General features: G+C 40.1%; 1 protein-coding gene across 1 annotated transcript; it reads right to left on the bottom strand.

The window, feature by feature from the left end:
• Positions 1 to 778: 778 nt before the first annotated feature.
• On the bottom strand, positions 779 to 24,055 carry LOC105922040 (phosphatidylinositol 4,5-bisphosphate 3-kinase catalytic subunit alpha isoform). The gene is made up of 28 exons (XM_012857935.3): positions 23,711 to 24,055; positions 19,954 to 20,082; positions 19,512 to 19,615; positions 19,267 to 19,429; positions 18,972 to 19,181; positions 18,681 to 18,748; positions 16,546 to 16,674; positions 16,071 to 16,124; positions 15,872 to 15,981; positions 15,651 to 15,792; positions 13,440 to 13,525; positions 13,231 to 13,336; positions 12,999 to 13,151; positions 12,725 to 12,856; positions 11,943 to 12,067; positions 10,018 to 10,099; positions 8,843 to 9,007; positions 8,666 to 8,769; positions 8,463 to 8,562; positions 7,436 to 7,507; positions 7,240 to 7,346; positions 6,980 to 7,101; positions 6,787 to 6,865; positions 6,541 to 6,711; positions 6,237 to 6,354; positions 6,010 to 6,161; positions 5,772 to 5,920; positions 779 to 3,514 (listed from the first exon to the last, which is right to left on the bottom strand). Exons 2-28 carry the CDS (start codon positions 20,036 to 20,038, stop codon positions 3,390 to 3,392), a joined length of 3,213 nt encoding a protein of 1,070 aa, XP_012713389.1. The 5' UTR covers positions 20,039 to 20,082; positions 23,711 to 24,055; the 3' UTR covers positions 779 to 3,389.
• Positions 24,056 to 24,416: the final 361 nt, after the last annotated feature.

Here is a 24,416-nt window from a genome sequence, read left to right as displayed (position 1 = left end):
GAATTTGTACCACTGACAGGCCTCCACGCTCCCCTGATCTAAATCCAACAGATCATCTCTGAGACATCATGTTTGGGTCCATCCGACGCCACCAGGGTGTACCTCAGATGGTCCAGGGCTCCGGCATGCATACAACCAAGAGTGGCCACACAAATTTGAGTATTATTTAAAATTACTGCCATGGATTTTTGGAAAATTGGACTAGCCTGCTGCTTCAGTTGCACATTTCCTGTGACTTTGTATTAAAACCTTTGTGGGTTGGTAATTTTCATCAAATGATGTGGTATTCTTTTCCTCCGAATACATTACCCTACCCATATCAGATTGGATTTCCAGCAGATTTTTTCCCCCCACTTAAGATCTTATGTGTTTTTTTTTTAGTGTTCCTTTAATTTTTCGGATGTTTTCAACAGAAAAGTCATATTTTATTTAGTAAAATTTAGGCGTTGAGAATGTATTTGGCCTGGTCATGTTTATCACAAAATGTGAAATAATGAAAAGGCCTAATGAAATAATTTCGTGAATTAGTTTGTATGTTATTTCAGAAGTTACCTGAGAAATATTTTGATGGTATTTTGTTCATTAGGAAGTATTTCACACTGTACTGTATGTGCTTTTCAATAAACCCTCTTAAAATCTTCTGACATCATAGTGACGAAAGTAAGCCAGTAATATGAGGAGTAAAGTTTATGAGAGGAAGCTTTAACTTTCACAAATTTAGCTGGAATTTTACAACAAAAGTGCTACATAGTTTCAAATTCAGCATTTTTTTATATTCTTTTAACATAAGGGAGTACATTTTCAAATATTTAACCAAAACTGTTGCACACATTAACTTACATTTCATAAATTATCTAAACAAATGCACATACCAAGAGACTGAAAAGATATATCTCAACAAGAAATGATGCACGATGTATTGATTCTTCTTCAAGCAGCAGTTATTTTAACTGAAAGTTAACAATAAATATGATATATGAAATTTTCACAAACTCCTCTTTGACTCTGCCCACAGCGGATCTGAGCCCTGCTCCATGAAGCAGGGTTAGTGGATTTGCAAAGTTAGTTAAGGTTTAGTCCTGGGATTTTGATATCAGGAAGCTGGTTCCTCTTTCCTGGGTTTTATCACCATAGTAACCAATACTGGAAGTATGACATACTCCATGGCAGATTAGCTTACAAGAGTAAAGATCAACTAATTTTAAAGCAATGTTTGTTTACCCGTTAATGCTCTTCCTTCTATCCTAATTATTCACTTTTTTGATCTTAAGAAATAATTACAATTCCGGAAGTGAATGAATCCCTGGTCATTTAAAACACTTTAGAGCCAGGTAGCGGTGTGCAGTCAGACTGTTTGTAATAAGTATTTTGTAACACTTATGTTTGCAGGCTAAAGTAACAAACTCAACAACATTCTTTTCTTGTCACACAGTCACATGGTTGCATAACTGATTCAAGCTTGTGTTTTTGCGAGCATCACAGAGCAGACGGGTACAACTTTGTTCTGCCTTTGCAGACTGATATTTCCTAGGGATTTGTTTTAGCATGCATTGACTTTTGACTTACAAGTTGAGGTAATATGCAAAATGTTGAGCTGCCTTTAAGCCGACTCAGACTCTTATAATGCTTATTGTTACGGTTTGTTTAAATTGGGTAACCTTTACTAAAAGTTAAAGCTAGTCTAATTAGATATTGGCTGTGGAGTTCCTATTGGAACAACTCTCCCTGTGATTTAGATGCATGCTTACACTTAGTCAGCTCAAGACACTCATAGAGTAACATGCCATGAAACAGATTGCATCTCTGTGACGTCACATTCTTTCTTCAGATGTCAGGTGAGTAGACTGTCCCCTTTTAGGGGCGTGTCTATGTTTAGAAAAAGGACATGTGACCATGATTCGGGGCTGTTCTTCTTTTGGACGTCATCCCCATTGTTTAGTTGTAAGAGCCTCAGAGCTGAAATTTGTAATCCTTTCTCTGACATATTGTTAAACTCAACATTTGTATGTGAGTCATCCATAGAGGGGGTTTTATTTTGGTGAGCTGCTTATAGGAAATAATCGCACCGGAGAGGAAGACTGAAAGTGTGCACGTGGTCTGACATTAACATTATAATGTCAAAAATCCAGTTTAAAAAGCACCTTGGCAAACAAATGGACGGCTATAATAAACTTGGCTTTGAAAAGAAGAGGAAAGAGAGACGTATGGATTTAATTGTATCATCAAAAAAGAAAACAAAAGACGAAGACTGAGGGTGACAAAATTATTTTGTGAACAATCAACTTGTGGACTGATTCACATTATTCTCCCTTTCATTATTAGCCTGAAAAGCATTTAAAATAGTCAGACTGCACCTGAGACTCTTTCATGTCTCAGCAGTAACCGGCACCTTCAGCATATTTATGGAACAGAGTAATCAGCGTTAATGCCGGCAGAACAGGCTCCTTATTCATTAGTACAAACATTCGTTGTTGTTTTTTTTTTAGCAAGCTTTCCTTCATGGATGTGACTGGTCCTCTGGTTCCAGCTCTCCCTGTTTTTTACTCAAATAACCTTAGTCAGAAAGCCTTTGCTTATTTGGCAAAATGGGAACCAGCTTCATAATACAACTCAATGTGATCTGATTTAGCTTAGCCAAATGTTGTAAATAATCTGTGTAGGTTGAAGCTGCTTCACAGCGCAGGACTCAGCTCTGCCTTCTCCTCTGTCAGAACTCCTTGATTGTCATTATCAAAGCACTGATTTGTTATCAGAGGTTTTTGTTTATTGCTTTCACAGTGACCACAGTGTTCACCTCCCAGGTATCAATAAAGCTGCAGTTGGTTCATAAAATTCTATTTAAATGTTTGCTACACTAAAAGAGTTTGACTCAGTTTGCAGCTAGTAGAGCCAGCTGGCTGACTTGTTGCATCATATTGAAGACATGTTGACATCATCATCATTACTTTCTTTTCCCCGCATGCCTTTGGCACTTTCAGCAACGTCTCCGACCTCTGCACCTGAGAGACTAGTGTTTCTATGACCATTATCCCCCCCAACATGGTGAGGTGATGGAAAAGGCCGTCTTAAACAAATCCATCATCGCCATCATTACCCTCACCTGATTAGTGCAGAAAACAAGCACAATTTGTGCTTTAGATGTGTGTGTGTGTGTGTGTGTGTGTGTGTGTGTGTGGGCGTGTGTTTGAATAAACATGTGTGCGTTTGCTACCTGTGTCTGATGGGTTGCATATTTGGATTTTTACGTGATTTATATCACTGTTTGATGTATATGTGTCTGAAGCACATGTCATTTGTGTAGTGTGCGCTGTTGTGTATGGGTTTGTGTGTCAGGTGTTGTGATGTATATGCGTGTGCTTACTTGTGTCAGTATCTGTAGTGTTTGTGTGTCAGTGTTCGTTGGGCATGTGTCTGATGGTGTGGAAGATCCAGTCCATCTTGGTGCTCCATCCTCCATGATGAGCATCATTCATCTGTTTTGTGAAGTACTCCAGCGCCTCCTGCTGGCTCTTTTCTAGGGGAAAAGAAAATGGACTGTGAGCCAAGAGAATTTACAGCTGGACTGTTGTATGTATTGGTCTAGTTTCTGTTGTTTTGGTTTCTGCACTAAAAGCATCACTATTTTTTAAAAATAAAAGTTGTTTTTTTGCACCCATCTATTGAATTCCTGGGTTGAATTCTGTCATTAAAGCAATACGATCTGACCAATAATGATTGATTTTACAAACTTCTAGCAAAAAAAACAGGTGCTTGAGTAGAAGGCAACATCAACCCCTTTCTTTTGTATCAAAGAAGATCACCTCTGATTGTAAAGACTTCGGTTCTCATGACTAATGGGAATAAATTGTAAAAAGGAAACAAAAAACAATAGAGGTGTTGAATTCACATTAGTCATCCATCCATCCATCCATCCATTTTCCAACCCGCGTAATCCCTCATGGGGTCGCGGGGGTTTCTGGTGCCTATCTCCAGCATCCACTGGGCGAGAGGCGGGGTTCACATTAGTCTTAAACCTTCTTATTTATCTGAACTTTAATTTTTTTGTGTGCATGGCAGATCCCTGAGGTCATCCAGTCCCCTTTAATTATTAACTTCAAAGGACTTAGTTTAAATGCTGGGGTGAAAATATTTGTTCAAAAAGGCTTTTAATGTTCCTTAACACATTCTTTTTTTTAACAGAATTATTCTGTTTTCTGGGATCTTTTGAGTGCATTTTATTTTTACGTGCTATGCTTTCCTTATTTGGATGGATGATAGTGCTTTAAAAATCAATAATAAAAATAAAATAAACTAAATGTGTCCTGCTAGTTGTTTTGGGTTATTGTCACATTCAATTCAATTCAATTTTATTTATATAGCACCAATTCCTGAAACATGTCATCTCAAGGCCCTTTACATAGTCAAGTTCAATCATATTATACAGATTGGGTCATATTATACAGCTTGGTCCTATATAAGGGAACCAGTTGATTGCTTCAAAGTCCCGACAAGCAGCATTCACTCCTGGGGAAGCGTAGAGCCACAGGGAGAGTCGTCTACATTGTCCATGGCTTTGCAGCAATCCCTCATACTGAGCAAGCATGAAGCGACAGTGGAAAGATAAACCACCCACTAGCGGGAAGGAAAAACCTCCAGCAGAACCGGGCTCAGTATGAACGGTCATCTGCCTCGACCGACTGGGGGTTACAGAATACAGAGCAGAGACACAACAAGAGAGACAAAAAAGCACAGAAGCACACATTGATCCAGTAATCTGTTCTACATTAGATGGTATTGCGAGATGAAAATAAACCAAGCCCAAGAGTTCGATAATTTCGGCTGTTTGTTTTTAAAGTCTTAGTTTTAAGCATCTGAGTTTCTCTTTGAATCTGTAAAGGAGTCTATTATTGGAACCGATCAATAACTCACAACAACACTGCTTCAGTTGGTTTCCCACTTTTTAAGCAGCCCACTTTTAGATTCCATTAACCAATAAGTAATTTTAGACCTTCAGGGGCACCACCTAGACGATCCTCCAAGATAACAAAGGGAACGCCTAAACATTGGAATCTCAAAGCTAGCTGTTACCCGCTGCTTGGTACAATCAGATTATGTTTTACTTCATCTGATTGTAAATAGATTTAATCCCACCAGCTATTCTCACAGAAATACTGTGACTTTCAAGACCAGTGTGCTGACTGTTCAGGGCATTTTGCAACACTACTTTAGTTCTGTGGTCTATGTTAAGTTCTTTTTACAAGGATTCTCAACAAAGTCCTTGTCAGAGCTAGCCAAAAACTAGTCTAAGTACACCTTTAGGACCTTTTCTTCAGACTGGCTGTGAGTCCTGCCCTATATTCTTCCTATTCCAGTACTAACAAAACAAAAAAAAACAAAGCCAAAGCAGAGTGGGAGGTCATTCCACTTAGTCATAGTTCTAAAGGCAATTCATTTCCCATGAATTCATCATCAAACCCAGTGCCTGGGCATATTTTAATCTCATATTTTGTTCCTATTGTACCAATTTCAGGAAATCTGAGTTGGTCTGGCATACAGCCCAAGTTGTCCTCCCACATGCCGAGGTTAGTCAGGTTTCCAGATTGCTGTTCTGGTCAGCAGCTGAATTGTCCTGAACTGAACCATTCATAAGTTTTCTAAATGGCTGACTTACATGATTTGTAACGTTTCAGTTTTCCACTTTTCTCTACCAATGTTCTCACTCTCAATAGCCTTCTTTCTTTTGTCTCTGACCATCTGTCTTTTCTCCTTAAAAGTCGACCCTCCCACCTTACCTAATGCAAGGGTCTTCCTAAGGTAGGCGATATCATCAAAGCTCTGCAGTTCAGGCATGCCACAGCCCAGCATGAGGGAAAAGAGGTTGATGAAGAGGCTAGCGTGCTGTCGGATGGCCAGGTAAGCTTTGTAGCACATCTCCTGGAACCTGCACCACAGACGGGTAAACACAAGTGAGACAGGCTCTGAGATAGGCAGTGGAAGCAGCTGCAGAGAGACGGGAACTAGGGCGAACACCTCTCAAACTCCTTTGTCTTAGTTGACTCCTGAATGCCTTTGCTGATGACAATAAGGAAGTCCTGAGTCAGCACGAAAGGCACACGCTCCCTCTTGTAGCCAAACTTCTTCTTCTTGTGGTCCAGGAAGTGGCCAAAGTCGATATGGAATAACTGAAGGGAGAAGAATAAGAGTTAGTATGGGGAGCTAAGGGAAGAAAATGCAGAAAGGAGGCAAAGGAGGTCCACCTGTCCATTCTCCTTCACCATGATGTTGGAGTTGTGTCGGTCTCCAATTCCCAAGATAAATGTGGCAACGCAGTAACCTGCACAGGACCTGGTGAAAAGGTCAATGGCACGATCATACCTAAGAGACAGATGGGACCAAAGAGTCAAACTCGCCGATACACAGCAGCAAGACTAAGAGCCAGGGGGAAAAAGTTCATATAGAAAAATGCACATGCATTAAAGTATCCATACAGCCAGATGAAGCAGGGCTACAGATATATAAAGCTTAAAAGATTAACAGTCTGAAATTAGATGAAGTACTGACGCCTCTCCATGGTTCTTGTCTTTGATCCAGTGGTGAAGCGTGTTGGAATTGAACTGCAGTGCCCCCTTCAAGCCTCCTTTGCACTGAATTTGCATGATAGTGTAGCTGTTCTTCACCACCTCAATAAGACCGACACGGTCACCGATAGAAAGGCAGCCATATGGCAGCATTCTGCAACACACAAACACTCCAGGTTAGTCACATGTGGTTGATGTCACTTCCTCTGATGATGTCACATGCGCTCACCGCAGGTCCAGGCCTTGGTTCTGCCAGATGTTCTCCATGATCTTGATGATCTGCAGCGTCAGCATGTCTTGACGCAGATCTGCAACACAAACAGAACCCGCTACATTACCCACAATGCCCTGACAACTCTGCTTTTAGTACAGTTCTTATTCTGCATCAAAACCAATAATGTGATTAACAATGAGCTAGCTACCATCTCCGTTCTTGAAGATGATCTCATTGTTGGTGAAGAGTAGCTCGGACATTATGTCAGGGTTCTCCCAGTTCAGCCATAGGGGACGCTTTGCTGAGGACATGATCCTGCATTCCTCCAGCCTGCAAGCATAACAACTTGTTTTCCATTGGTTTACTACTGATGGGTTTGCAGCCTAGTAGGTTAATTAGGCCAATGGGAGAGATTGGGGTTAGAGTTGTATTTTAAGCCTTAATTAGAAAAATGTATTGGATTGTTACCTGAGGTTTCCCAGCTGGTGAACTGGGTTTAGTGGAGAGACGAATCCCTGCAGAGACTCCATGTAGTCTGGACGTGACATGTGTTCAACCAGGAACTTCATCTGAGTCTATCCACCAATAAATACCAGTACAGAGATATGTCAAAAGTTTGTCCCGGGGAATAAATAAAAGAACATGTCGGGTTTTGTTTTCATACCTTCTGAGTTTCATCCTTCTTCTCCTGCTTCAGTGTATCAGTCAGATTCACCAGTTTATCCATGGCCTCCACCTGCTCACATGTTTGTGTCAAAATTACCGAACTTTGTTTCTAAATCCTCTATTAATGCAATGCATTAACCAGACAAGACATCACAAGAGGCTAAATGACACTAAGGATATTTCTTCCCCTATCATTGGCTCACTGTATCTTTTAAACTGTAATTCATTGTCAACTTAACTGGTGTCACCTAGGGGAGCGATGATCATCCATATACATTTTCTCGACCCCTTCAGTCCCAATTGGGCAAACAGAATTACACAAATATTTTTTAAATCAAAATTAACTTTGGACAGAAGAAGACTATGAGCTGCATTTATTTATTTATGTATCTTATTTAATTATGCCTAATTTGTGTCTTTTGCCAAACCACTTCTCAATGCCCTGCACCCATAATGCTATATGTAGCCGAGAGCTAGATGCCTTATGATCTTCACTGTGAGATCTCTAAATGGGTCGTAGTGTTAAGGAGGGTTGAAGTCAACCCACCACTGCTCCTTCTCTAAGTCACTAAGGGAGGTAAAAACATTACAAGATCATACACACTTGCCATTAACACACAACGTTGCCCACTGAGTTCCACTCCATGTTTCTGTGTTTCCAGCTTGATTATTGAAAGATAACTTGTGTAGTGACATGACAGCCTGGATTTGTTATTTAGGAACAACAAGAGGTAGTTTAAGGAAGAGCTTTCCTTTGAGACTTTTGACAAAAGTATTATAAAACTCCGGAAATTCTTTTATGGCTTTCTGTTTTTGGTGTGCCATCCCAATATTATCAGCTTACCCTTTGAAAACTTCCAGATATATGCCCCTAGTTAACTCTTAAAATATCACTGAGCCCATGGGACCCACAATGTGAATGCCCATGCTTATCAGTAGTTACCCTGGCTAATAAAACTGAAACAGACGTGTCATTCCAGATATTTGACAGCTAACCCTCGTGATTCAGGTGTCTGAAGGCTCACCTGTCTGTTCAAGTGTTTCAGGTACATGCCACAGGCTCTGCAGAAAGCCTCCAGCAGCAGGCCAAACCTTCTGGAAACTGTCTTGTTGTGTATTTCTGACCTGTGAAAACACTTCTTGTCAAATCCAACCTGAACGCACAAGCAGCCAACACCTTTGTTTACTGTAGTTTTGCACAGGTTAACAGCAGGAAATCTACACTTACTTCAGGTGCCAGAAGAAGAAGTGTCCTATCCTCTGATTGGTTAGAGCTTTCTTGATGAGGAATCGAGCCAGAGGATTGTCCAAGTACATCTCATATTTTAATACCTGCACACCCAGAGATTAGGTTTGCATTCCCATTGTGAAAAAGAACACAGTTGAAGTGCCAGTTTCAACTCACCTGTACAAGCTGCAGCAGATACTGGGACAACTTGTCATCCGTCAAGCCCTGCACCAGACAGCGCAGAGCAAACTCTCTCACTATCGGATCAGGAAAGTTACAGTCCAGCAGCTCCAGAGCTGACTCAGGCTCCATCAGAGGCCATTCTTTCAGTAAACAGTACATCTGCAATGAAGGGTTTAGAGTAAGTATCATATGCTACAACGTCTTGAGCAGTTTTGCATTTTGTCATGTTACAAGTTTGACAAGTGGCACATTAATATGTTTTAATCTGGACCATTCTAACCCATGTTTAGGGTTGTTGTCCAGCTGAAAGGTAAAATCTTTGCCCAGTCTTAAGTCCATGCAGCATCTTACAGGTTTTACAGGTCTTACAGGTTGCCTTGTAATTTTCTCATATATAATAGTTGTTCTTTCTGCAGATTCCCACACCTGAGCTGTGAATCTCTGCAGTTCCTCCAGATTAAGCACTGGCATAAAACCATTGCATAAAAACCCAAATAAATACATTGAATGGCTGTAACATGACACAAATTGTATAATTTAAATGGGGTAAAAACAATGCTGGAATGCACTGTTAGGCAGTGCAGATAATGGCCTGTATTGTATTATCTGAATGGAAGCCCTTCAACAAATATACTTTAAAAGCAGAGATGGGCAGCAAATAATTATCTATCTAATCTTTTATTTTGCCTGCATGATCACATTATTGCTAAATAATTAGGCAGTACAACTCAATTACTTTAGTGCCCTGAACAATTACTCCTACTTGATTATTAGAAAAAATATGTTTAAGTAGTGCTACTCTTTTTTGAGAACAATTTTTGTTACTTCACGATAAATCCGACTCAAATTTCAAAACAGAAAGAAATCAAAAGCTCAACACTGAGTTTTATTAATGTCTATAGTTAGTTCTTTTCTCAAACCACTGAGTTTTTCAGCCACAAGAAGGGCATTGATGGCTTCATTTCCTCTGGCTGCTGTGTGTGAGTGGAGCTTGGCCATGTGCCTTGAGTAAGAGCTGCTCAGACTACAGCTCAGCCACTGCAGTCTGAGCTTGGCTACAACTGATTCCTGCTTCAGATTGCACTTTCTTTGTTAATAATTTAATACATCGCAATCTGGATATGACGTGGTTTGGCGAATCCTTCCTGATCGTGCCAATGAGTTTATACCTGCGACACTTCGTCTCTGGAGTTCCATTTGACTGACAGAAGCAGCTTAGGCAGAGACTCTGGGATGTTTAAACAATAATGTCTGTAGAGAGATGGGCAGAGACAGGGAGACATGGGCAGGTAGAGACAGACAGTAAAGTAATCAGAGCTAGAAGAAGCAACATGTATATTACACATACATGAAAATAAATCACCAAATTAGAATAGAGCTGAAATGAAAAACGAAAAAAAGTAATATTTCTGCTGTTTTCGTCCACTTTTGTTTTATGTAAATAAGTATGGAGCATATATATTTTATGTTTTCTTTTATTTGCTTCATTTCCCTATATGTTGGGGTGTGTGGTTTATAGATATGTAAAAAAAAAAAAACAATGATTGGAACAAGCAATGTTATATGATGACTAAAATGAAGATTTGATAGAACGTAGTCCCCAAGAAAGGCTGGGTTTTTCAGAAGTAAAGATTGATCCATCTGTCCATCCATCCATCATCCATCTATCATTCCAGATCAGATCAATGAAGTAGCAGATCCAAGAGGAAAAACCAGAAATCTCTTACTATTGACATTCTGCATCTTATTTTGGGGATCATATTAGCTTCTCATCCCCGAAGGAATCTTTATATTTCCTGCAATAAAGACTGGCCATTCCCAAGTTCTCCTTCTATTAGGATGTGCCGGAAAATAAAAAAAAAACTCCCAAGGGAGGTGTCTGGAAGGCATCCTGATCAGATGGCAAAGCAGAGGGGCCTGGGCTCTACTCCAAGCCTTCCCTGAATGACAGAGCTCCTCACCCCATCTCTTGTGAGCCCAGCTGTACAATTGAGGAAGCTAATTTCAGCCACTTTTATTCAGGATCTTGTTCTTTTGGTCATGATCCTTATCTCTGACCATAACTGAGGTCTGGAACATGGATGTACCATAAAACCCAGTATTCACTTTTTGCTCAGCTCTTTTCTACTGCAAAATGAGCTGAGACACATCTGAATATTTACAGACTAGGTCCCAATCCGTTTATCTAGCTTCTGCTCCATCCTATTACTCTTGAACCAGACATCAAAATATTGAACTCCTCTGCTTGATAAAAGTACTGACCTCTCAATATAAAAAAAGCAGCCTATCCAGAAGAACTGGAAGTGGTTGCAACTAAACCATTTGAGGAACCTGAACCTGACAACAGGTCAAGCCTCAACTGGACAACCACTATCTCAGTTTCTCACTTGGTACTTTGTCATTCATCAATAGGTGATGGAACTACATATACACATTAGCTGTGAATCCTTTGTTGGGCATTACAGTATTGAATTTCCAAACCCCAGACTCACCACACTGTAGAAACATTGATTTTTCTTGGGGGAACTCCAGAGTTATTCATTTGAAAGAATGGAAAGTTGTTTGGAGCCGGTGTCTCATCTAAAATGTCATTATGGTAACACATTGAGGCAATAAAGATTCCTGATTCTTGAAAAGAAGCCAAGCTGAGTGGTGGTATGGGATATTATTAGTTGCCTTGGTAAACCTCCTTTCCACAATTTCTTAAAGCAAGCATGTAGAAATGTACAAAACTATAGAAGCCCTTTATTCACACATTCAAAGCGCACAGCTGATGACGTAAAAGACAAACATGCTGTCTGTAGTTCACAAAGGAGAACGTGAAATTAATTTATGAAACCAAAAATGTGGTAATGATGATCCCATGTTGTTGGACACCATAAAGATGTTAGAAAGCAAATTAGGATTCAATGATAAGAAATTGCTTAATTTCTTTATAAACTGGACAAAAGATTACTGAATATTTATATTCAGAATTGTAGCAATGGTTAATAATTTAAACTGACTTTAGGGATTGTCGCCATTGTCACTATTTGCGTCCATTCTGTTACCTCAACTATCTTACCTCTAGCAAAACATTAAGCTTCCACCTCACCTGTGTCTCCAGAGGAAGTCCTTCTCCTGCTCGGAAAGCTCATACAGAGGATCTCTGGAGCAAAGAGAGCGAAGCTGCTCTGCATCAGTGGCTGAAACACTGCTGTCGCAGGCCAGGCGGCTACTCTAAGACAGAGACGAGTGAGCAGAAATCAGAGCTTACACACCAGAGAATAAACACAGAGATAGGAACAAGCCTTTGACAGCATGACCTAGAGCTTTTCATTAATCTATTCTCATAGAATGTGGCAATAAGTCTATAAAATAGGACTCTTTAATTAGAAGGTTTTACTCATAAGGTAAAAAAAATCTAGCTCTTAACTAGGTTGTAAAATTACTAAAATCCAGGATCCAGACAAAAACAAACAGATTCCACTAATCAAATGGGACTTGTCCATGGCCCCTAACTATCCCACACCACTCTACTTGTCCTGCCCAGACTCCGCTCCACTGTACCGTTTTTAGTTTTCAACAGATCTGGTAACGCAATGGCTTTACGCCCCACCTTTGTTTTGCAGCCTGCTGCTATTAAGCAGTGTGGCATTAACTCTGAAGAAATACAGTGAGAAACAGTAGCATAAAAATGTAGATCAAGCACATGTCTCTGTGTGTGTGGGTGTGTTTGTGAGTGTGAGCGCAAGAGAGAAGTCCTGTCAAAACCTTTAGAATCTAATCAGTTTCATGCAGACTCTTGCAAATTTCATGGTTATCATGGATCAGATTGTATGCATAATTTGACATCAGTCTCTGAATTCTGTTCAAACAGGTCAGTCTGTGAGTTACCAGTCCATGGCAGTAGTTGTAGCCTAGCTCTCTGCTGATGGTCCAGTTAGCATGTTCTTCAATCTGCTGCTCATCAGGAAACACGACTGTCTGGTTGAATCGTGAGAACTCCAGCTCCACACACGGGGTCTCCTGCAGATTACAACCAATGACCAGGCCAGTCATCAGTAATCATCCACTCATTCTCCAGTTGTCTATCAGTTATTGTTTAGTCATTTATAATTGATCAGACATCAGTCAGCTCAATCATCCTGATGCCAACTAACACAAGTACCTTGTTGGGGTTTGAGCCAGCCACTCCAATAGGGTTGAGCAGGTCTTCAAGGCCATGAGGAACGGGCCAAAGACTCAGAGCCATCTTCCCAGAGACAAGTATATCCATGTAGTCAAACAGGCTGACATTACCCCAGGCCAGGGGGCAGTGCTCCTACAGGAAGACACAGAGAGAGATTTCAAAGACTAAACAAGCACAGTCTCACCATAGTGATGTCTCTACTATGTCCTACCTCCTTGGCTCCTTTCCTTCCCTTCACAGAGCAGATGGACAGACAGAGTCTTGCTGAGCGAGGAAGATCCGCCAGGTAAATGTCATAGGTCAGCCATTCGTTCCACCTGATACGCAGCGTCAGATTGGTAATACCAGGGTCAGACGGGTGTTCAGTGTTTTCAGTGTAAATGTGTGTGCTGCAGAATGGGCAATGATAGGATGCGTTACCTGGGGTTGGAGCAGGGAACTCTCTGGGTGTTCACATTTTCACACAGCGGCTCTCCTCCATGATAGATACCCGTCCTCACATAGATCTATGCACAGATAAACATTAAAGTCAGGTGACAACAATACCCGAATGTCAGAAAAACACTTGCATAAAAATCAAACACCTTCCATCAAACGGTGAGTTATACATAGTGAAATTGTGTACATTAAAGTTGTTTACAAATTCACTTCCTCATTGTGTGTTATATTAATGGCAGTGTCGTCCCAGGTGTCCACGTATGAACTTAACCTCCCCAGATATACGTTTACTGTAACTCGCAGACTCAGAACTACAGCTAGGAGACAAGAAGCAATCTCAGAAGGGCAGAGTCACAACACTGAGCTTCACATGTTCAAAGTACCTGGACTGTGAGTAATCACATGTGACGAGAACATGAGAGGAAAGACAACAAGACAACCTGAGGAGACAGAGGAAGGACACACAGCGGAGGACAGATTTAAAACAGAGGACAGAATTTTAAGACAGAGACTGAGGACACAGAAAGGAGAGGTTTAGGGTGTTTGACAAAGATTTAGATAACATTTAGTTGGTTAAGGATCTAAGTAGGACAGATAATGATAACTTTATTGCTGAATGAGTGCAACCCATGTCCCTTTCATTTTGAAACTACATGCAAAATCAAGATCTGTTACCTGGACTGCACTACTGAGCAAATTGTGTTTCTTTGTTCTGGATACTTGTCTACATTTCTATAGTGTTTTTTTGGAGCTTTTAAAGCTCTCTAAATATAACAATCAAGCTTGAGGGAGTAACACTGGATTCAAAGAGGCCAGCACTGTTTGCAGCACAAAAAAATTAACACATCCACCCATCCAAGGATGTGTACTTGATATTTGTGCAAATGATTTCTGTAAACAAATGTATTCCCTAAACTGTTAAACAATTTAGAAAATTTAAAGTGGTATCACAGGTCTTTTGATTGGAGCACATTCCAGAAGATCTGCATTTCCCATACAGAGGTTAATACACAGAGATCAAATAAACTTCTGCAAGCTGGGCACCAACTACTGAGCAGTAACTTGACAGTATTTTTACCACTGTAAACAGGTCTATAGGACATAACCCCAGGCAAAACTCTCAAAACTGAAACAAAAACCCTTATTTTTATTTTATTCTGACTTTTATGACTATTATTTAGTTTCTATGTATTGTTGGATATAAATAATATGATATAAAAACAGTCAGGAAGGTAAAAGTTTCACTTTCATTTTGACAATAATTCACAAATTAGTACAGTGCCTGTTTGTACAAAGCAAATGTGAAATTCTTGCTATTTGATGTGTGTCTAACAATAGTCAATGCTATTTATGTGGATATAAGATAAGATAAGAAAAACTTTATTGATCTCACAGGGGAGAAATTCACGTGTCACATCGGCTCAATAATCAAAAGAAGGTGCCAAAAGGAGGAAAAGGTGCATGAGGTATATACAGTGCCTCCACATATATACAGTGGATCGAGAAAATAGAAACAGAAATAGAAAAACAGATATAGAAATATTAACCCAAACTTGATTCTTCCTTGCTACATTGAGCCTTTATCCTTCCCTTTTTGAGAAGTGCCTTGATCCTGTCAGGAGCTGAAACTAGCAATGAGGTAATATTTTTGCTATCTCTTTGATCATTTCTGCATCTGCTGTCTTTGGATCGAGGACAGCTGTGACACTGGTGCAAAAATAACTGGAAACCACTTGCCTCTGCTTCATATGAGAATGTTTGCTTTAGCATGAATTTAGAATGCTCTGCTTCAAGAATTGCACACATTGTAGAAGGTAGCACACACAAAAGATGTGCAAGAAAAAGTAGCACATAGTACTGCTCTGTGATTTTCTCCCTGTGAGTGTCAACGTACAACCCTGAAATGAAAATAGATTGAATAGATCGAAAATAACACATACTGAGGACAGACAAACGAAAGTGTGTTGGACAGAAAACAAATTCAACAAAGCTTTTTAATGTCCCACATTTTGACAGAAAGAGAACAGAGGACAAGGACACAGTGTTAGACTTCAACTCTGTACATGTTCAAAATGTTGACTTTGGCTTAGGAAAAGTAGACTTGGGTTAGGAACAAATAATGAGGGTAGACAGAGGATGGAAAAAGACAGGTAAAGAAGGACGATTAATTGACAGTGGTCAGAGGATGGGTACCTTGTCAATGTCCCGGATATTGACGTTGACGTAGGTGGCGCAGAGCAATCGGACCCTGAGCAGAGTGTTAAAGGCCCAGAGGGAGCGAGGAGGAGATCCATCACCACCTCCTGGACAGGGAGACGGCTGGGGTGTCCTCCGGCTAAAAGACATACAGCACGACAACTACACAGCTGCAGCATGTCTGTGTCCTCCAGAAAGGTTGTTCAGCTGACTTTTACCTGTAGGACGGAGTGACGAAGCCTGAGGCTGGAAGCTGAGAGTAGAGACTGTCTTTGGACACAAGCATTAGGTGAGGAAGACGTCCAACGATGATACAAGAGCGGATGTACTGCAAACAGAGAGACGGGAGACAGAAGGGACAAGTGAGGATAATCGGACAAGTAGAGAAAAACAGGCTGAAACCTTTAAATTGATTACCTTGTATTGACTGAGGGGGAAATTCTCCAGCAAGTACTCATCACAGCCACACACCTAAGAGACACACAGAGATACCTGTGAGTTGGATGGACACAAGTGACAGAGGGACACATGGGACAAAGAAACACGAATAAGCGAGACGACTGGAGATGTCCAACAGTACTGTGAGCCAGAAATGTTCACAGGTTAATATATGGGCAGGTCAGACAACCAGGTGTACCTTGAGGATGTACTGGTCCTAGTTCTCCTGGACTCTGACTGACAGGTGGAAGGACAGTCAGACAGGTGTGCTGGTAGGCAGGTAAAGGAACAGACAGGTGTGCTGGTAGGCAGGTGGATGGACAGTCAGACAGGTGTGCAGGTAGGCAGGTGGATGGACAGTCAGACAGGTGTGCTGGTAGGCAGGTGGATGAACAGACAAGTGGGCAGGTAGATCGACAGAGAGCTAAGAGATAGGTTGGATGGCCCAGTGTACCTTAAGGATGTACTGGCCCTGGTACTCCTGCACACAGAGTCGGAGCTGCTGAGGGGAAAGGTGCATCGAGCGACTCTTCTTTCTGATGGACTCTGCAATTAGCTGCTCAGGCAAACTGTCGTGGCTCACCTGGACACAAAGGTGATGTGAAAGGTTGTAAAACGGTGTGAATGAACCATATAAATTAGGTGATGTAAAGATGTAGTACAAATCTTTGATGAGTTCAAAGTGGTTACATATTAGAGAGCTACAAACATCAAAGTTTGACGTCACACAATAAGCAACAAAATCATGTTCATTTAATCTGCATGTTATTTCTCTTTCACAGTAGTTTTGAATTAACCGCTTCATCCGTTAAAATAAATGTATACCAATGGATAAGAAGGTGAGTGCTTTAAGCTTATGAACTTGTGTCTATGTTTGGGACTTATTTTAAAGTCTTGAGATGGTCTATTATTTTGATAATAAGATTTCCCAATGGGATCAAAATGTATTTGGATAAAAAAACAAAAAATAATGAGATTGTACCGTTTATATGGGACACAATCAATTCATCTGATCATAATGTTAGTGTAATGCACCTGGCTTAATTCAGAATAGAACAAAAGTTAACACTCGACAGACACCAAATTCGAGTAAATTTACAGCTTGGTGAGTAAATTTCAGAGGGCTAGCTGCCACATGGCGAGTAAATGTTTGCACCAAATAAATTGTGTTTTTTAGTCATCATTTGGGTGGATGCTTCTTCATGTTCCTCTGCTTTCAGCATGTATAACAAAAAATGTGCACGTACACAAACACTCGCACACGTGACGTGAGAACGACAGCAACTACGTCTTGTCCATTTGCTAACAACTAGCATTTAGCTCAGCTAATTACTTAGCATGACTATGTGAGGATATTTAGCAGGGGTCAGTCAAAATGTATATTTTGGCTGGTTAAAAATATGCTTGGCCAGTTAATTTTTACATATACTGGCCAACTTGGCAGGTGAATCTGGAAGTTAATTTCAGACACAGGACGGGCCGTACATGCACGTGAACAGCTGCCACTCAGGCAGCTGTTCACGTGCATCACATAAACCCTGCCCATAAAATGCCACAAAATGGCAGAGAGCATGGCCATCACATTAAAACGTTCTCTTGCTAACAGCATTATAAAGTTATGAGTTACTTCTTCACTAGACATGTTCCACTGAAAAGTGATGCTGTTCTGATGTGTTTTTATCCTTTGCAAATAGACTCAAACAAGCCGATAGGTGAGAAGGGGAAATGGATGTCGAGTGTTGGACTGAGGTAGAGAAAGACATGGCTTGATACACATCTTGATTTGGTCTACAGAACGTGCTCAAGCTCCACCTAGTGGTGAAATATCTCTTACTGCTCCTTTAAGCTGATTATAATATTCTAATTGCCAAGTTTACACGTCACATTTATATTCAGATTGGCCGTTTTTTCAGATTACCTTTGTCCATTTAAACATAGCTAATGATTTAATTACAATAACTAATATAGAAGATATAATATCAGTGTTCAACTTATTATATTCTGGCCTTTCTGCCATGATCACATCATCTATATCTGTGAGAGTAGTCATTATAAACCAAGATTTAATTCATATTTTAAAACAAAGATAAAATGCTCATGAGGTTGACATAGTGAACACTAGCATCTTATATTAGTGATTAGCATGGTTAGCAGGAGAGTATTACTAAAACTGTAGGGGCTCCCTTAGAAAATATAGATCTTTAACTCAGACGTATACAAAAAGCTGCCAACATTTTCCGCACCCACAGAGGTTGAAGGCTCAACACTATAAAACAGAACATCGTTGCTGTAATAAATTCAGCCTTGCCATTATCTGCTGAAAGCCTGGCTCTCTCATGGGGAACCACAGACATGTAGAGACATGTCATAGAAAATACACCTTTTTAAAAATAGCTTATCTAAATTTGAGTCTCCTTCACTTAACAGTATCACACGATTGTCGTTAGTGCAGTCTTTTTCCACTCATTCATGGTGCATTCACCAAACAGAAAAATATTGATATTCCTTTTGCCAATCACAGATCAATAAAAAAGGTCAGTGATAAAACTGGTTCACACCTGAATCAAACTAAAACTTAGCCAGATTTACCTTTAAAGTGTATTTCTGCTTAGAGTTTGATGGAGACATAATCACCCAGATGGTCACTATGAGCCGTCCTGCAAAAACACACACACACCTCATTCAACCCTGATCATACAAACAGTAGCAGAGAGTTAGATAGAGACAGTTGTTATATATGAGTTGTCTAATAAAGTATATTAGGTCAGAGTAAGACGGACAGGGATATAGAAATCTGTTCAGAGAGAACCGCGATAGTTACAGGTCTCAGGTCTTGGCTAAAATTACATCCATAACCAAGCAGAAGAACCAGTTCAGCACCTTTGTCCAGCTTGCTATAGATGTGTTGTGGCAGATGAGGACTGGACTCCACATTGGGCGGGTAAACATAGAGTGCCTGGGTGTGAGCCCCGCCCCCTTCTCTCTCCTCCATTGCCTCTCTGCACACACTCAGTATAGAGCGACGGAAGTCCTGAACCTCTGGGTCCTTCATCATCTCAAATTCACAGACTGGCATCCCAATGGCAAAGCCTAAAGAGGTGAAGACATGTTAGTTTGGAGGACAAAGGAATTCTCTGAGTGATGACATCACAGAAAATGGAGGGGCAAGTCCTACCTATCTCTCGGTTCAGGATCTTCTCCTCACGATTCCCCAACGGCTCAATGACCTTCAGGATGGGGTGAAACAGTCGTAGGTCACACAACCTCCGCGTCTCATCATAAAACTCCTCCCTTTCAGCCTCCTGGGTCACCCCCACAAAGATGTAGCATGACTCCTCCTAACCAGTTAGAGAACATATGTGAGAGCTTAAGTTCATCACAGGTAGAGGGACGCTGCAGAGAAGGAAAAGAATGGTGGACCTGCAGCAGGTGGTAGAGAGGGTACTTCCTGGCCTCAATGAAGAGCTGCTGTTTTATGTTGATGAGGGGAGTTTCTCTGAGGCACTCCAGGCTCACCATCATACCTGTTGAACAAATAGACAGATCAACTACAAGTATAACAACACAATAACACACTCGGCTCGAATTTAACAATTCCAAATGAAGCGATATATACAACAAATACAAATAAAACTACTATGACACATAGGTAGAATACAGACAGGCTATAGAGACAATACAACAGCTCAGCTATACATATACATTCAGAAGGCCCAGTTCATTTTTATGCATGAAGGATAGATATATGTAAAAAGGACACGTAAGAGCTGGGCATCCATAATGACACACATAAAACATACATTAAAAATATAAATATATATCAGGAAAAAAAAGACTGACATAAAAAAGAATGAAATATCACCATTGGGGAGGCAGCAGTCCACTAGAATCCGAGGGGGCATCAGATGGAGCCCCCATAGCTCCCCTGATGATGGCCTGGGCACCATGATAACCACCAATCACCAGCTGCCACACCTTAGCACAGCGTTACCTAGACAGACAGGCAGGTAAGCTTGATTGTTTTCTTATTTAATTTGTTCTTGCAGTTGATTCCAGAAGTTTCAGGGTAATATAATGTTTTTTTTATAATATAAAACACTGGGTGCAACATGCTTTTGAAGTTTCCTTTAAAAACACAACCAAATACAGTATTTGGAAAATTTAAACATTACTAGACCAGGAAAAACCTTAACGGTCAGAACCCACTGTAGTACATTCCCTAAATGTGGCAATTTGAACCCCATTCTTACCCCTTGAAATGTTTTACATTTTCAGATACGACTAGTACAAACTTCACCAGGTTTTTCCACAAAGATTTCATTTTGTAAGATTAACACAAAAGCTGCCACATATATATATAATATATATATAATATATATATATACACACATATATATATATATATATATATATATATATATATATATAATATAATATATATATGTATATATATATATATATAATATAATATATATATGTATATATATATATATATAATATAATATATATATGTGTGTGTGTGTGAATGTGTGCATATGTGCATATGTGACGCAAATGCATGTATGTGAGAAGAGAATGTATGTATGTGAGAGTAAAATGCATACATGTGAGATAGAATGTATACATGCAATTAAAAGATTTGAGACTAGGGCTGAGGTTCATCTAACAGTAGATTACACAATTGACTCAAGCATATCCAAAGACTTGTAGCTCTAACAAAAGGTGGTTTTAGGGGAAGTGGTGGCCTAGTGGGTAGAGCAGAGCGCCTGCTTCCTGGGAAGGCTGTAAGGTCCGAGGTTTGATACTCACATACTGTTAGACTGGGTCCCCGAGCAAGACCCTTAGCCCCAGAATGCTCCCCTGCAACCACTCAGTGGCAGCCCACTGTTCCTTAAGGGCTTGGTTAAATGCAGAGGGGAAGTATAATTTAAATATATTAAGTTACAATGACAAATAAAATGTAAGATTATTATTAAAGATTATTATTTCTACTCAAAGTGGCTAAACAGTAGTGCACACCAACCTTTTAGGATTTAATTTGTAAAAATGTTTAAACACAATGTATCCTTTCCTTTTCATTTCACAATTGTGCATTAGACTATGTTGAGTTATGACCCAAAATCTCAATAAAACATGCTGGAGTGTTTGGTTAAAACATGACAGAACGTGAAAAGGTTCAAGGGGAACTGATGTCTTTCCAAGGCTCTGTTTCCACATGAACTCCGGAAAACACTGAAAAAACAATCAGCCTTCCACTCAGCCAGGATTCTGGCTAAACTGTATTTCGCAACGAGCCATAAATTAGCCAGGTGTTAGCCACGTTTGCAGAGAATCGCAGCTTACTGATGAAAAAAGACAAGTAAAAAAGTATTGTTCAACATTAATAGGTAGGCATGCCAGTGTCCGAGATGATATTAGGAATTATTGGTATTCAAGTTATGGCTGACAAGGGCTGGACGATATAAAAAAAAAAAAGCATATCAATAAAATAGAAATTATATTGATCGATATAGACAATTATCAACAAATTCAAAACATATATTTTAAGTGCAGCCCTGGCCATTTTACGCTGTTGCTTTGCAACCTATTTTTGGATAAAAAAACACACAAACACAAAGTTCAAACTCAATCCTTTATTCACCCAACTTTTACCAAAACTGCAAGTTTTTTTAAAAAGAAAAAAGAATGTGTGCTCGCTGAACTCTTTGAAGGGGGCGGAGCTTGGTGACTGAGCACCCCTGGGTCTGCTTTTGTGATTGGTTGGGAAGAAGTAATGACTGTAATATTAACCTACATGGCTAGAATGCAAAAGGAAGGAAAATGGTTATTCTATTTAACTTTTTATCGACCTTTTTTTTTTCTGTCATCGATATACGTCTGTCAATCGAAATATATTGTTACTGAATTATCGTCCCGCCATATGGCTAACCTGAACATTTGTAGATTTAACGTTTATGCAGTAGGAATGTGGGTATTTTTTGTAAGATATATGCAACCATTACAGGTCAGCTCCTTAGATCCCAGTTCTATTTTGTAGGCTGACAACAGATTCCAGTGCATGACTTAAAAAAAATGTCATTAATTTGGGGGAATCCAACTGTTCTGAAAACAGGACTTTAAAGACTTAACAAATGTGATATTCTAAGATTGCTCTCATAATCTGTTCAATCAAAGTGGAAAATAGAGGAAAAGTCTGATGAGGATCTACATGTTTGTCAATAAAAGGGGACCTTTCAATCCAAAATGGAAAAGAAAGGTAGAAAATGCTATGGAACACTACACCATAAAATGTGAATGACTTTTAAGGTGTAGGCATGTTCGGTTTTCTATGCTTTCATTGAGAAAAACACACACCGAACAGATTTATTAGAACGAGTTGTTTTACATTTACAGTATCATAAATATGTGTGCTAATGTTAGCACAGTTTATTAACAAATGTATAACGTTTCTTTGTGTTTTTGTTTATTGTTTTTGTTTTGGTTGACATGTTTATTTCTCATGTTTGTATTTATAGAGATTTCTTCTTTATTCTGTACTTTTCTTTCAAAACATATCAGCATGGCTTATTGTCTCAACTCTTTGTGTTTTTAGGATGAAGCCATCAAACAAAGGAAGGAAGTAGGACACACACACACACACACACACACACACACACACAGACACACAGAGTAACAAAAGCAGCTGTGTGTGTCTCAGTGCAAGAGGAAGTCGGCTTCCTTCCTTCACTCTCTTCCTGTTGACCGGCTGAATTTAAAGGAGAACGTGTTCTCACACAGAAACTTGTTTACTATTTACTTGGGTTATTTAAACACGAATGAGCATGATGTCATCAACAATAAAATGAAAACTAACATGTTAAAATGCTATTTTTCTGAGAGGAATTCAGGCAAATCAGTGTGAATGAACAACAATCTCAAACCTCTATGAAGATACCATGAAATAACAAGAATAAATCAAAATGACATATCCCCATTGCTTATGTTCTGATGAAGAGGCAGGGAAATAAAGCTAAAGTTTCATATTAAATTAAACGGTTGGAAACAAACATTGTCACACATTGTCTCCAATACCAGTTTCTTAAAATAAGGTTGTAACCTTTAAAAGTACCATAAAGAAAGATTTTATATAAAATACAAAATCAAACCAAAATCAAATAAGTTAGAAAAAAAGGAACTGTTTGTATGTTAAACTCAATGTTTCTTTTCGTGCAATCTCAAATATCTCGACAGTAAAATCCAACTTCCTGAACGGACACAAACGTCACGTGATTAGCCTACCTGCGGAAGTATTTGCCACTGCATGTTTGATTGACAGGGTTTGGCGGCGTCACATGGTTGCTTACAGGTAAATAGTAAACAGGAAACGCGCACTTAGAGACTAAAAAACACCCCCAACATATCCACCAGACCCCCCCCCCCCCCCCCACACACACACACACACACACACACACCTCACCCCCTCCTCCTCCTCATCGTGACCTCAGACTCTGAGATGGTTACCATGACAACAAGCAGGGCAGCATCCGCGAGGATGGAGCCTTCAGACGGACTCACCGACGACGGAGACATGACAGTAGGACTGTCTTTGTTCTGTTCATGTGTAAAAGCCAACCACCCACCTGAGCGCGTGTCCTCCGCTCCCATGGCGCGTGCCTTCGCTCATAGCGTCTCCGTGTCCGCGTGTCGGTTCGCCAGCCTGTCCGCTGTCTTTGTCTCCACCTACGTGAACAGTTGGACGCGCACAAAGAGATGCTCCGCCGGTGAGACACCGCGGGTGGACGCGTTTCGGAGAGACAGTTTACCTGTCAGTGATTTTGTCTGACAGTGTTAGTCTATCTGGCTGTCAGCGGCTCTGATGGCTGGCCAGTAGCTGCGGGAGGGAACCGGTTTCTCGCCGGCAGCCGCAGAACAATGTGTTTGAGGAGGAGGGCAATGAAGGGTAGGGGGGTGTGAGGTATGGGCTCATCCTGTCCTCTCCCTGTCTTAAAGGGCCAGCAGCCTCACAAAGATAGAGGAGCACTCACCCTATGAAAGATTGGGAGGACCGATGGTGTCTATATGTAGATCTTTTTATTTTTATTTTTTTTTATCAAAAATACATTTTACAAATTAGACCAGCGTTTAAAGCTGCACTCAATTTACCACGCTTCAGTCAGATATTCCGTTTTTTAATAAGACAAAAAAAAAAAAAGATTTCGTCAGGAATTCAGCACAGCATCATCCGTGTTGCCATGGTTACAAGCTGTTTACCAGTAAAACGCGCAGAATTAATCTTAATCTGTATTTACCAGTTTGTCTTTGTTCTCGTTTCTGTATGTGCCTGTT

Source organism: Fundulus heteroclitus, chromosome 14 (assembly GCF_011125445.2).
Source record: "Fundulus heteroclitus isolate FHET01 chromosome 14, MU-UCD_Fhet_4.1, whole genome shotgun sequence".
Classification (NCBI taxonomy): Eukaryota; Metazoa; Chordata; class Actinopteri; order Cyprinodontiformes; family Fundulidae; genus Fundulus; species Fundulus heteroclitus.
The sequence above is the reverse complement of the archived record's forward strand: the minus strand, read 5'-3'. Positions and strand labels throughout refer to the sequence as shown.

Excerpts from the sequence above, each read along its gene's own strand:
- LOC105922040 (XM_012857935.3), bottom strand. The coding sequence starts at position 20,038 with ATGGTGCCCAGGCCATCATCAGGGGAGCTATGGGGGCTCCATCTGATG. Across the intron at positions 8,770-8,842 it reads ATCTGCTGCAGCTTGTACAG|GTATTAAAATATGAGATGTA; the intron begins GTGAGTTGAAAC and ends CTGGGTGTGCAG. Across the intron at positions 7,347-7,435 it reads AGAAGGATGAAACTCAGAAG|ACTCAGATGAAGTTCCTGGT; the intron begins GTATGAAAACAA and ends ATTGGTGGATAG.